Genomic DNA, 14,124 nt, shown 5'->3' with positions numbered 1-14,124 from the left:
TCAATTCATTTATGATCACAAGTGTTTTCTCTATCAACTTTCAGACCGCAGAACTGTATTCCCTAGTGTCTTTTTTTAACATCCTCCTTCACCTATTCATGAAAATGTACTACACAATTGTTGAGAAAAAAAAATTGAAGTAAAAACCAAGCAAGAAAAAAGCCTGTCTTTTTGGTTTTCTGAGGGACTGTACGTTAAAACTGTTGACTCTAAAACTAATTCCTGGCCAAAGAAAAAAAAATTCCCAATCTGGAATTTATTAAAATAAAAGAAATAAAATATGACTATAGAGAGAAAAAAATTTTTAAAAAAAGGACGTAACTTATCACTGACATCTGAGTGGGGCTTCTGAGTGGAGCAGAAGGTCGAGTCTACATCAGACCCGTCTCCTTGTGCCGCGAAACGCGGACTACATAAGTAGTCCCCCCCTTTCTGGATCCCTTTTTCCAACATGCCATTAATCCCCCCAAAGATCCTTCTTTCCCCATGCTTCCCCCACCCCCATTCCCTTCTATAATAATTCTCCTTTTTTCAATCACAACCGCTCCTTGATCATCAACGCCTTTCATTAAAAGGTTGGTATGCTTTTTTATTATGTTCTAATCCACACCTTAGCATTTCTCCGTCGATATCACGCCTGTGCTTGACTCAAATGGAGAAAGAAACCAGAAAACTAAAGTGGGGAAATTATTAACATAAAAGAAACCCGTTGGAATTTTTGTATATTAATTATTGACTAATTAATTAAACCACTTTTTTTTGCCAAAATTAATTAAATTACTTACTGTACTATTATATGCAACAAATATTTAGATGGTTCAAAAAATTTTAATGACTTTGAAAGAGAATTAGTGGAAAGTGATAGTGATTTTCGGACAGGATCAACGGGATGATTTGGATCAACGTTTTCTCGCTTTGCCAAAAATATCTCAATGAACTTATAAGTATTAATTTTTTATATAAAAAAACTGTAATTGAAGTATTTAAAACAATCAACTGAATATCATATTTTATAAACAATCAACTGAATAAATTGATTTACGTTTCAAGTATTAATTAAAAAAATGGAAATCCAAATAGAATGCAGCGAAAAGAATGGAGGGAGGCAGGCGCATATTAAGCGCTGAAATCGAGCGTACGCCTTCTCTTTCTCTCGGCAGTTTTAATCGAGCTTACCTTCACCTTTTCTTTTTTTTTTTTAATTTTTTATATAAAAAAAACTCTGTCTGTCTATAGGAATCGTAGGGTAGGGGGGAAGAGTGAAGGAAATAAGAGGGTCAAGGGAAAGACAAGGGAAGGGGAGGCAGGTTTCCGGACATGCTGGCGCAATCACATTCCCTAAAAGAATATAACACATCAGCATCCATCGGCTCTTCCTTTCTTATAATAATACCGACCTTTCCCAGCGCTCTTCTCTTTTTATCTTTCCAGAGTTTTTTTTTTTTTTAATTATTGGTTTGGTTTTATTTGGTTCCGTTTACTTCTCTTCTCAGTCCCACTGGCGTGCCCCCTCTTTCACGCCCCAATGTCGGATCTCTCTCTCTCTCTCTAAATTTCACTGTTTTACAACGCTGTAACTTTTTTATATATTTTTTTCATTTTCACTCACTCTCTCTCTCTCTCTCTCACTGTATCTTTTTCTTCGTTTGTCTGAGACTTGGGAGAGTGTTTTGTTTGGTTGTTTCGGTTCTGTTTTTTATTTTCCTTTTCATTTTGAGCTGTTGTCGGAGATTTAAAGCTAGAAGATGCAACGAACACAGAGTTTAAATTTGGAAACTTGAAACAAAGAAAATATGGTAAGATGTTTTTCTCATTTTTAAACTTGTTTTGACCAATTTTTACTTCATACTCTCTAGTCGTGGTTAGTGAACTTACAAAAAGCTTGCTCTTTGTGCTCGAAAGAATCTGTTTTGAAGGTTCTGTTTTGCTTTTTCTGCAAAAGTTTTTTTTTTCCTTTATAAAATTTCGGTCTTCCTTTATATTTCTTAGTTTTCTTGGCAGCCAAACGGTGAATCAATGTGGAGTTTTTATTTGAAGATTTAGAGGGCTGTGATAAATCCCTTGACTGGTTAACCGTGATATATTTGTTTAAAGATAATCTTAAACATGATAAACAAATTCTTTGTGGATAAATTATGGCGAAAAGATGTTACTTTTTACTTGAAGTATCTCCTTTTGGATAACAAAGTTTCCTTTGTTTTTTCAAATCTATTCTTAAAATTGGGTTTCTCTAAGGAATAATTATTTATTAAGAATTATCTATGAACATCTTTTCTTGCTAAAATTCAGAAATATTCCGGGCCTTATCCGGGGAATATTCACATCCAACCAAATCTGTGATGAATCCCATACTTCTGTCCTGAAACTGTAATTTTCTGAAGATTTTTGAATCATAAACATAGCATATGATTTTATAAATATCTTGAAATTTGGTGGTTTATACAACTCTTAACATCCTTGTTTGATTGATTATTTACTTCCCATCTTGAATAAACTGTCATTGGGTTTTCTCATACAGTTTCTTTAGACATTTTCTATGGGATGTTTTGGTAGATTAGTTTTAGTTAATAGCTTAAATGAGGGTAAAAGTAGTTTGGTTTATAGCAGTGTATGGATGAAAGTCTCCCTATATTGCGGTATATACAATATGTTGCCGTACAATTTGGTTGCAATATGATGATGTCAGGGGCCGCTAGGGAGCTTTATAAACACAAATTCAGCATCAAATAGAGAATCTTGGATATGAGTTTTATCAATTATTGTACCACATGTCATCTTTTTGCACATTGTTTTGCAGAATCCGATATTGTTTGTCCTCAAGTGCTGTATAATTGGTTTTGCTATGACAGAGCTGAAAGCTTTGTATTCAGTTATTGCTTAAAAGCCTTCTTCTGGTGATATTTGATCATATTTTAAAATTTAAGCATTCATTTTTTTTTTCCAATTTGAACCCTTTCTCCTTGTCATTTATGTGCAGTGTTTGGTAGCATTATGCTGCTCAAATTTTGTACTTCACTTTATAATCAATGCCAAGTTGTACCAGCACTTATCATCATTTATGGACGGGACACATTTATTAAACAGCATGATTGTGCATCCTCATTTTGATGATTAGCTAGACATCTGTTTATTGACCTTCCAGCAATTTCGTCGATTCTTAGTTGAAACTAGAGAACTTTAGGTGTTGTTTTTAGCTTTGCCTTTATTATTGCTATTTCTCTGTACAAGTGAGAGATTCTGACATTGTTATTCAATCAGTTTCCTTATACATATTTGCTTTCAGACTTCATTGGTACCTGGCTTATGGTATTGTGAGCAAAAGTTGCCATTTCTATGGTTGTAAACTATTAGCTATCTGAATCGAGAATATTTGGAAGGTATTTGGAGTTCTTGATTTTCACTTTTAATTGTCTGAAATTATTCTTGAGTGGCTCCTGGTCTCAATGGATCATATTGCAGAAGTTTATGGCCCATACAGTGGTAACTTATGTGTCGTGTGGTTATTATAATTCTGCATGAAGATTGGGGTTACAATTGCCAGGGCGTGTCATGCTCATGGTACTTTTCGTCAAATTTCCATGTGTTATACCCTTGGTTTTATGATACTTGTTTTAGTGCAGGACTAGTAAGTACAGTGGAGGAACAGCTCTGTCTCTTCTATGGGCTATGACATTTGTTATAAAGTTTTGTTATAAAGTTCATCCTTAATTACTAATGTCATTTAGTCCTTTTACTGATTTTTAGTTTGTAACTGTTGGATCCAGTTGTCATCACTTGCATATTAGCAAAGTGATGATTAAACTTATGCATCTTCTTGTAGATACATTATGAGGAGCTTAGGGCAATGGGAAGTGGTGTTTGCACCTGGAAATGAAGGAGAGGCAGCGTTGGAGAGCTGAAGAGGACGCTTTGTTACGTGCATACGTGAAACAATATGGACCAAGGGAGTGGAACCTTTTGTCACAGCGCATGAACGCACCCCTAAACAGGGATGCAAAATCTTGCTTAGAAAGGTGGAATAACTACCTCAAACCTGGTATCAAGAAGGGATCTCTTACTGAAGAGGAGCAGCGACTTGTAATCCATCTTCAAGCTAAACACGGCAATAAATGGAAGAAAATTGCAGCTGAAGTCCCTGGCAGAACTGCTAAAAGACTGGGCAAGTGGTGGGAGGTGTTCAAGGAGAAGCAACAAAGGGAACAAAAGGAGAAGAATAAGACAGTTGACCCAATTGAGGAGGGCAAGTACGATAGGATACTAGAAACTTTTGCAGAGAAACTAGTGAAAGAGCGGCATAGCTCAGCCTTTCCTATGGCTACTTCTAATGGGGGCTTTCTTCATACTGACCCACCTTCCCCTACACCAACTGTACTTCCACCTTGGCTTTCTAATTCCAGTAATGCCTCTGCTGTCAGGCCACCATCCCCTTCTGTGACTTTAAGCTTATCTCCCTCGACAGTGGCAGCTACTCCCCCAATCCCATGGCTGCAGCCTGAGAAGATGTCAGAAAATACCCCTGTTGCTTTAGTAAATATGGCACCCATTGGGTCAGTTCCTCCTTGTGGTGAGAACCTGCTGATATCTGAACTGGCGGAGTGCTGCAGGGAGCTGGAAGAAGGGCACCGTGCTTGGGTTGCACATGAAAAGGAAGCTGCCTGGAGGTTAAGAAGGGTAGAGTTACAACTGGAATCAGAGAAGGCATGTCGTAGAAGGGAGAAAATGGAAGAAATAGAGTCAAAGGTCAAGGCTCTGAGGGAAGAGCAGAAGGCTACTCTTGATAGAATTGAAGCTGAATATAGGGAACAGCTGGAAGGGCTAAGGAGGGATGCTGAAGCAAAGGAGCAAAAATTAGCTGAGCAATGGGCTGCGAAGCACTTGCGACTTACTAAGTTCCTTGAACAAATGGGATGCAGACCCAGGCTCGCTGAGCCTAATGGCCGGTGAGGAAGATCTATTATGTGCAGTCTGCATTCTGCTTTCAATAGACGGCATTACCGCACATTGTTTTTGATTATGCGACCATTCTCTTCTCAAATTCTACTATATATGTCTATTTATATTACTATCTTCTTATCGGATGGACACTCTGAATGAAAGTAGCATTAGCTGAACATGCTCTATCTTGCATTCAACTCTTAAAATATATTAAATTTGTATTCCAATTATTGCATGAAACAGTTTGAATCCTTCTCGGAATGGGAGGATAGGCTTGTTTTTCAGATATGGCATTGGCTTCAGGGAGATAAGGAATCTGATTTCACATACATGGGGGCAGATGTCTGTAATACCTGCCAATGGGGGGTTTGTGAATTGAGAGACGAAATGTTTGTATATTATTGTTATCTTGTTCACTTTAGCCCTTGCTTATGTAATTTGGAAATTGAAGTTGTATCTTTTTGTATTTTAGCTTATATGATTTCTTTCAAGGAAACTTTGCGGAAGATGATTATGGGAATTCATTTCTCCACATTTATGTAAGCATTTCTGTCCAGGCGTATCTACCAATGTCCAAAGTTCTATAGGGAACTTTTGCACCATCGATACTGTAGGGAAGTTCTAATTGCATTTCTGTCTTGTAATGCTGAAAAGGGAAGATTACCCTTACAAGTTAGAGCTTTGGTGCTTGTTCTTCTGATAGATCAGAGACACAAATGTGTCAACCCATAAATCCTTGACAGCTTCTGGAACGGTTTTTTCACCAACAAAGGGGTTCCACTGATCACTTTCAGCATCAGTAAGAGCCCATGTTACTTTCTCCGGAGGGTTTGCATGGTCAAACTCAAAACTGCTGGAAGCTCTCTTCCTCTTTCTCCTAAGTTTGTTCCTCGAATGCCCATTGGAGCTCCTCGAAGCCTACATATAGATATAAACGTACATTTTATAGCAGCCAAGCCGCCAAAGCGGCAGCAAAGAAGCCAAAGCTAAGTTACAATGTTATCCCCTACTCACCTCATCAGACCGATGTCCATGTTGTATTGCCACTGGTGTATGCTCATCTTTTTGCTTTGACGCTTGCTCATCAATTTCTCGTCGAGGTCGAGGTAGTTGCTGATGTTGTTTCCCTGAGATTACTTGCAAGTGCCTCCGAACAGCCTTCAATGATCGAAACTGCCTATTTGTCCCGGGCTCATAGTAATACTGCAATTGAGGATAAGCCTTGTCAAGTTACTACTTCCAAGTCCTGATTAATTGGCACATATATGAAGCAAGGCCCTGATAATTAAATGCATTTTTCTAATCTCATGATCATTATCATTTAATGGATGGTAAACATGAGAATCAACTAATAAAAGTTGCATACCTAGGTATATGTCCACATGTGCCCATGCATGCACGTGTATATATGATATATTACTGATAAAGTACGACAAATAGTATACGTTTATAAAGATATCATGATAAAATAATGACAAACATACATATATGCACCTAAATACACATATATTAATATATTAACGACAGGGTAACGATAAATATGTGTGTGCATGTGAATGCACGTATATATATATATATATATAATATTAATAACAAATATAACGACAAATGATAGATATATGGATGTATGAAAATATCATTTTAGAATAACAATAAGCATACATAGCTTTCATGGAGATTAGAAAAGCATCTATTGCATTTTGTTATGGATTTGGAGTCTTTCATTGAAATGAAATGAGCATATACTGTGATAAATCTGTTAACATTTGCTGCAACAGAAAGGCTTAATTTTCATTGCATGCCACTCATTTGAAGATCATAAGGTGAGTAATTTTCATGCACAAATTTGAGGAGAATTACAAAAGTAAGATCTTATATAGAATATCATATATCAAGGTGAACAAAGGCTTGTATATGTCAATAATTTTCAACAAAATAGTTTGGCTTAGTTCAGAGTTTTGGGGGAAATATCATTACTGTAGGTCTCTGAAAAATCACCATTGCCTCCTATATTTATAACTGATATAGGGAATTCATTACTTCGTACTTTTGATTAAGTTGTTTCCACGAGCCCAAAACAAAGATTTCCTATATGTCGCTTGTCTCTTTTTTTGGTGCTTCATTTGCATAATTTAATCAATATTATGAGCAATCAAAAAACCAATTAGTATTATATGTATATCACTTTCTTAGATTTGATAAATCTTACATTTGAGCCTTCAAGTCCTTCATTAGTGAGAGGAAATTGAACCAGTTACAGTTATGAAAAGAAAAGAACTTAATTATTTTTATTGAGACCAAAGGAAAAATATATTGGACATAAGTTCCAAAAGGGTCATAATCAATAGATCAGCTCATCAGCATAACATTTGCTGATCTAAAAATGGTCAGATTGACATATCTCATTTTTTAATGCATCTCCACCAATCAAAGCTACAAAATATACATTCAAAAGCCAAAGAAAAAGAAGCAATTATTACCAAAACAAATTAAAAAGTTGAGAGATGTTAAAGCAACCTGGTCTACTTTGCCAATGTACTTTGGGGAAGTGCGGGGTCTTTGCTCAACTTGCCATCCCTTTGGCAATCCATAACACTGCCCATCTTTATAAGCAGGCATAAGTAGTTGGTAATGAAAATTATCTGCAGGTGGCTTCCATGCCAATGGTTGTGCTTCAGTTATAATCTCATCATCAGTTTCATCCATTTTGGGCTCAGTTTCTAGGTTTTCTTCTGGTTTTTGCTCCTTCTTATCAGATAATTTTTGCGTTAATGTTGAATCCCCGGTGGTATCCACCATTTCTAAACACTCAAACAAATTAAGCCTGGGTTTCAGAACAGAACTGGGGCTCCAAAGTTAATCAAAATGCAGGCGGAGGAAAATAAGTAACGATAACTATTAGAAAAAAAAAAAAGAAAAAAAATATATAGGGAAAATCCAGGGAGGGAGAGAAAATAAGATTCTTTTTGAGTTGTCAAATACATGCAACGAGGAGCAGAGTGGCAAGTAAGGAATGTAAGAAACAGACTTGCAGAATTTGGACAAAATATTAAATGCAGTTACTTAATTAGTATTAAACCCAAATCCAAAGTTTCATATTGCTAATAAGCTTTGTTCCCATATATAAAATTTCATTATTTTCATACCTATTTTTAGTGCAATTTTATTTATATTTTGACTTATTCTTTGAGATTTTTAATAAAAATACTCCTAAATATATTTTTTTTTCATATACAAGTAAAAACAAAAAGTTTTGGAAATTTTGAATAAATTTTAGAGGAATTATAGTGGAAAAGATTAGTGAAGTCCATAACTAGTGTTATTTAGCTACATTACTTATTTGGGGAGTTTCTTGATCCTTTTTTCTATAAATTTTTTGAGTTTATTTCCAAAATGCTTTTAACAATTTTTAATGAAAAATATGCTCTTTAAATGGCTTCCATTTTCGTCTCAGGAAAGTGGAGCTATATTTTCTAATGTAAAGCGGTTAAATCTTTCTCAATTATGCGGGCACGTAGCATGTCGTAAAATAGTTTTTAACATTTTCACGAGACAGCAACTCTTCCCTTAAATGTTTCTGCTGGTTTAAGTAGATGGCTACATCTATATATGTAGACTCTAGCCGGTTGATTGATTGTTTTTACATGGTTGGGGATTTGGGTTGGCTTTTTAAGTGTTTAATACATGTGTTTGTGCCACTTTAATTTTAAAGAAGGGCTTTGCTTTGGCTTCTGTTCGGTTACGGATAATACTATCCACTCTGTTCTATTTTCTAGTGTTTGTTAAGGTTAACATCGAAAATGTCTAGGAAAAGGAATTGATATAACTCATCCCAAATTTACGAGATAATAAATGTAAATCTTCGGGAAGCCATCATCCTCCGCCATTGCTTTGTTTATGCCCTCCCCCAAAAAATGTTGGATTCATCCTTGTAGGTGAGTTTCTTTTAAGACAAGGAATTTTAATGTCATTTTCTAATCTCTTGATTTTCCTTGGTTCTTTTAGTAAGATTTTCTGCACCAAAGAAAGTCCAAAGTTTAGAGATACTAGCTTTTTCTGTTCAAATTTATTTTAATGGCCATTATATCAGGATTGGCAGACTAGCTCGAAAACCAAATTCTACCATTAAGATGTTCAATTATTCCATGTTAACTCACTTATAAATAGGTAACAAATTTTCTATTCGTGAAAAAAGGATCACATAATGGTCAGTCAATATTTTTCAAAATGGATTTAGAAGGGTGTGTGTTTATGTGTATAACAGGCTGAAAATAAATGACAACTGTTACATCTTTAATTTGATATCATCAGTAAGCCGATAGAGAACTGAATAGAATTAAGGAGAGCAAAAAGTTATTACACGGAAAAACATGATTCTGTGTTTATGGTGATTGCAAAGTTTCAGTGGGGGTAATGTTTATCGTGGTAGTTTAATCTATCTTCAAGCAAAGTGGAGCTGCAGATATTTCATCCTAAGCATGAAGACAACTGACTTACAGTCAATGTAGAAAACCACAGAAAAAAAGTATAAAATTTCTCTTTACTTTCTTGTATTTTAAGCAAAGATTGAACATATAGAAATCACAACACCATAACTTACAGTTTAAGCTCTATCTGACCCCCATCTTCGTTGCATGCAAGCAATCTTCAATATGAGAGCTACCATTCACTGATACATCCGAAGATTTTGAATTATCTTCATGCCTCTCTTTATCAAATATGAACTCAAGTTGTCTCTCCACAGACTTAAAAACAGCAGTTCTTTTAGATCTTAATCGGTATGGAGGAGATGCATTAAATGCTGTACAATTAGGTCCAATGCTGCCATTGCCTCGACAAGCAGGATTCTCAACTGAACTCCCATCACGAAATTGAGCCTGTTCCAGACTATTTTCAGTTCTTTCCTGTTCACCAGATAATTGAATCCTATCCTTGACTGTTTCCTCATTTATTTTTCCTATTCTATTAGGAAGTGTAAGCGATTGAGCTCCTGTCTTTCTCTTTCGAAATATAGAAGGTGTATTCGGGAAGCTCTTAGCAGCAATTCTGAGAATAGACTCAGGACTGTGTGCACTTAAACCACTGCCCTTCACACTAGGCGGAGTGAAGAAACTAATGGGTGATGTAATAGGAGTAGAGGTGCATTCATGCTGCATGCCTTTCTTGTTTAAATTATCTGAATCTAATGAAGTACCACCTTGCAACCTAGGTGGCTCATAACATAAAGAACCAGAGGTTGAAGTACCACACCGTACTTGTTTCTCAACAACTTTGTCTTCAACAATTGCAGAGCTGACCCTGCAACTCTCAAAGTTCATTCCTGACTCTGAGTTACAGCAGCAGGGACTTCCATCAGATGGCCAGGGCTTGCACTCTGCAGTTTCAGTATCAGCAGAGTCATTTGGAATAACCCTTGATGAAGTAGCCATATCTTGAACTGGAGCAGAGAACTCCAACCGATCTTTTCCATCTTCCTCTGGCTTACATATATCTGTTGTTCCTGATGATGTTTGTGCTGTTGAATCTGATTCTTTTTTTGAACAAACAATTAAATTTCTGGTTGTAACAGTTATATTTATATCCTTAGTCCCATTTTGGAGACCATTCTTCACAACTGGTGGAAGCATCCCTGTAGCCAAATAGAAATCTAACTTCTTCTTCAATGAACTATTCCAGTGATTCTTAATTGCATTATCAGTCCTGCATAAATCAAATTCAATATGAGTTAAAGCTAGCATGCTATTACAAAAACCTCAACTGGATTTCAAAATAATTTACCAAAATCTCATTTGTCAACTATGCTGGACTAAGCTTTAGAACCTGAACTATGTAACATGTGTCAGAAACTACAAAAGAATGATACCTTCCCAGTAAAACTTTAGCTATTTCAGCCCACTTGTTCCCATATATCCGATGTGCATCCATAAGGGCCAATTCCTCCTCTAACGTCCAAGCATCCTTCTTTATATGAGGATTCAAATGATTGTGCCATCTGCAGAAACATTGATTAAGCATGGAATAATCAAACCATTTCATTGCTTTACATGAACATAGTAGCATTAGGACACCAAAGTGGATTACCAAAAAAATAAACAACAGCAATAGCCTCATCATACAAAACTTAGTCAATAAACTATAGTACATAGTCTACTTAATAACAAATAAAAATAAAAGGCAGGCAATCATTTGAAGTGAGGGAAAATCATATCAACGTTTAAATCCTTGGCACTTCAAGGACTCTTAGGGAATGCAAATAAAAAGAAGTTTAATAAATCACCTCTCACGGCATTGTTTCCCTATCCGTCCAGGCAAAGATTTTGCAATAACAGACCATTTTGTGGGCCCATATTTTGATACAAGTTCAATAATTTTATCATCCTCCTGGGAAAAAAAACAACAGAAAGTCTAATGATTATTTTATGAACTGCAAATATAGATAGCATAAAAGAATAAGCATAAAATGCCTACCTCTTGAGTCCAAGGTCCTTTAACAAGATCTGGGTTTAGGACCTTCTGCCATCTGTGTAGACATTGCACTTCTGACCTATCCGGAAAAAATTCAGCTGCACAAGCATACGCAAATTTTAAGACCTTCAAATAGAAATCTGATACTATAATTACAACAGTGAAAAGGTCAAGGTGATGCTTTTATCCAATATGCATGACCCTCAGTTAATTTTCTGTTAGACAACATAGATACGATATAATAAATTCTAGAAAAAAATCAAATATCAGCTTTGTCACATTGGAAAAAAACAGCTGGTAGATAAACATAGCACAAATAACAAATAAGCAAACTCTTAGAATGAAGGAAACCTATTTTTTTCCAACTCTTCCCCTTAAATGCTGCGACAGCATTTCTTAATGTCTCATCCTGTAATCAATAAAAAAAGAAAATAATGTTAAAAAACAGGCTGCAGCAGCAAAGCATGAACATGAGTAAACATTGAATGAAACTTCAATTGTTCTAGAACCTATGCTAGATGATTAAACAACTCACTAGGACTTAATGATTATCTAACCAAATGATAGGATATAAATAAAAAGAAGCATTTTATATACATAGTAATTCCTATAAATTAATGCAAATACAAAGAGAAAAAATGTTTAACCTCCTCTGGTGTCCATCCACCTTTTGCACGTCTAATAGGGCCAGTCGTCCTCCTGCAGATACAGTATAACACAATTACTCTCAACTGGCAGAAACATTGTTCAAAATAATAAAACACAATGCAAATCGATTAAACAACAAGTTCGAGCACTACAAAGAAACGCTCAACAATCAGTACCGGTGCATCCACATCTAATGTAATCCATGCAATTGTAAACTTGACCAAAAACAAAAGTGTGAACATGTAAAAGCGAAATCAACAGAATCCAAACACTACATTTAACAAAACAATCCAACCCCAATTGTGATGCAAAGAACTACAATATTATGAAGCAAGTTTAGCTATAGGCAAAAAACAAAAAAGCTAAAGAAGTTATTAAGGGACAGTACCGCTGATTTGGTGATGTTGGAGCAGGACTGGATATGCCTGGGGACTTTACAACTGCACTGCCACCGCCTTCGGATACAGAAGAACTTGATGCGGTGGTTAATTGTTTATTCTCAAGACAACATTCCTCTATCTTTAAGTCAATCATCTCTTTCTACAATCATCTCCAAAACCCCAAAATTATAATAAACTAAAAAGACTAATAAAGAGAAAAAACCAACAAACAAACAAATAAAAGGAAAAACTTTAATAACTTATTCATGATGACTCCAAACCCTTAAAATTCCATCTTTTAACCAAAATCTCCAATCCCACCACCGTCAGACACAGAAAAAGACAAAACCCAGATCTTAAACTCACTAATCAGATAAAAACAAATCAAAACACATAAAAAAAAACCAACATCCCACATCACTTAAAAATAATTCTAGGGTTTAAAACCACAAAAAAAGTAAAAACCCAATAAAATTTTCACGAATCCAGGGTACTGAGGTTCAAGAAACATGATCAAAGCAGCGAAAACAAATAAAAAATTAAAAGAAAAAAGAACCCAAAAAAAACCATAGAATTCTAATTCAAGAAGCTAAACTCACCTGAGTGGCGGGAATCAAACTCCAGCTCCTTCAAGAAAAAACGTTTTCAAGCCAAACAAAAAGAAAAACGTTTCATTGTTAAAAGGAACTCCAACGTTGCTTCCTTCGTTTCGAAAAATCCTCGCCCGTTGAAACTGAGAGAGAGAAAAAAAAAAAAAAACACAAAAAGGTGAGTAAATATTAAAAATATAAAAGTGAAGGTTTTATTATAACGAATATATCACCACCGACGTCTCCGTTAGCTGCCGTTATGGGGAATTAACGTTTTTTTTCAAAACCTATCGCTTAACGGTTCTGAAGTTAACGTTAGGGGTTGGGTGGTGGCAAAGGTTTGAACCTCAAACGGCACTCTAGCTTTGACAAAGCCCCACGTGTTGGTTAAATGTCGAACAAGTTTGGCGAGTGATCAAGCCGCCATGAGGTTTCGCGGGTATTTTTGAACCGTTGGATTTAGGAATAGTGTTCGAGGTTTTAAAAGGCGGCGAGAATAGAAAGTTACGTTTTAATTGATTTTAATTTTAGCGTTAGCTTTTTGGTTTAATGATTAAAATGAGAGTTTAAATTTCATCTTCTTTCTTTATTTCTTATTCGATGGAAAAAAATTCAATGTTGATTCCAAACGTCTTGATGATTGGAGATCAATGGTGGGTAATTACAAGCTTTTTTTATTTATTTTTGTTTTATTTTGGACCTGCTGGACTGTGAAAATAAGCACTTAATTTGATCAAATTCACTGTGTAATTTCTAAAGTAACCACAGTAAATAGTAAATTTAATTAGCACCAGATTATTACTTAGGACTATTATTATTCTATACCTTTTGAAAAAAAAAAATACTATTATTATATATGAGGGTGGAGTTTGAAAAGTTTTACTATTGAATTATAATATTATTCTGTATTTTTTTAAAAAGATCACAGTTTAAAAATAAAGTGTAAAATTATATATATTAAAATTAAATTTTAAACTTACTAATTGTTTTATTAAATAAATCGGTTAAATTAAATTTTAAAATTATTATAGTATATTTTTTATTCATTATATTTGTTTATTAAATATTTTAAAATATATTTGACAATCGCCAAAGAGATGGGTGAA

The 14,124-nt window shown here is 35.1% G+C and overlaps 3 protein-coding genes across 7 annotated transcripts; 1 reads left to right on the top strand and 2 right to left on the bottom strand.

Moving 5' to 3' along the window:
• The first annotated feature begins 1,627 nt into the window (after window positions 1–1,627).
• Window positions 1,628–5,455, top strand: LOC111311943 (transcription factor AS1-like). Of its 4 annotated transcripts, none has more exons than XM_089761569.1 (3): window positions 1,649–1,796; window positions 3,284–3,377; window positions 3,821–5,175. In XM_089761569.1, the coding sequence occupies exon 3, from the start codon at window positions 3,871–3,873 to the stop codon at window positions 4,942–4,944; it is 1,074 nt and encodes a 357-aa protein (XP_089617695.1). In that variant the 5' UTR covers window positions 1,649–1,796; window positions 3,284–3,377; window positions 3,821–3,870; the 3' UTR covers window positions 4,945–5,175. The 4 variants fall into 4 exon arrangements, with proteins under 4 accessions (XP_022767546.1, XP_089617695.1, XP_089617692.1 ...); XM_089761566.1 differs by having other exon boundaries at window positions 1,657–1,796; window positions 3,259–3,377; XM_022911811.2 differs by lacking the exon at window positions 3,284–3,377 and having other exon boundaries at window positions 1,628–1,796; window positions 3,821–5,455.
• On the bottom strand, window positions 5,447–9,670 carry LOC111311944 (methyl-CpG-binding domain-containing protein 5-like). Of its 2 annotated transcripts, none has more exons than XM_022911813.2 (4): window positions 9,536–9,670; window positions 7,453–7,736; window positions 5,950–6,138; window positions 5,447–5,853 (listed from the first exon to the last, which is right to left on the bottom strand). In XM_022911813.2, the coding sequence occupies exons 2-4, from the start codon at window positions 7,732–7,734 to the stop codon at window positions 5,602–5,604; spliced, it is 723 nt and encodes a 240-aa protein (XP_022767548.1). In that variant the 5' UTR covers window positions 7,735–7,736; window positions 9,536–9,670; the 3' UTR covers window positions 5,447–5,601. The 2 variants fall into 2 exon arrangements, with proteins under 2 accessions (XP_022767548.1, XP_089617700.1); XM_089761574.1 differs by having other exon boundaries at window positions 7,453–7,759; window positions 9,536–9,643.
• On the bottom strand, window positions 9,462–13,217 carry LOC111311941 (transcription factor MYB3R-3). The gene is made up of 8 exons (XM_022911804.2): window positions 13,028–13,217; window positions 12,437–12,588; window positions 12,048–12,099; window positions 11,752–11,809; window positions 11,404–11,498; window positions 11,213–11,316; window positions 10,799–10,927; window positions 9,462–10,635 (listed from the first exon to the last, which is right to left on the bottom strand). Exons 2-8 carry the CDS (start codon window positions 12,580–12,582, stop codon window positions 9,546–9,548), a joined length of 1,674 nt encoding a protein of 557 aa, XP_022767539.1. The 5' UTR covers window positions 12,583–12,588; window positions 13,028–13,217; the 3' UTR covers window positions 9,462–9,545.
• Window positions 13,218–14,124: the final 907 nt, after the last annotated feature.

Source organism: Durio zibethinus, chromosome 1 (genome assembly GCF_047325235.1).
Source record: "Durio zibethinus cultivar Kanyao isolate XHJ-2024 chromosome 1, ASM4732523v1, whole genome shotgun sequence".
Taxonomy (NCBI): Eukaryota; Viridiplantae; Streptophyta; class Magnoliopsida; order Malvales; family Malvaceae; genus Durio; species Durio zibethinus.
Note: the sequence above shows the minus strand (reverse complement) of the source record. Positions and strands in the feature narration are given on the sequence as shown.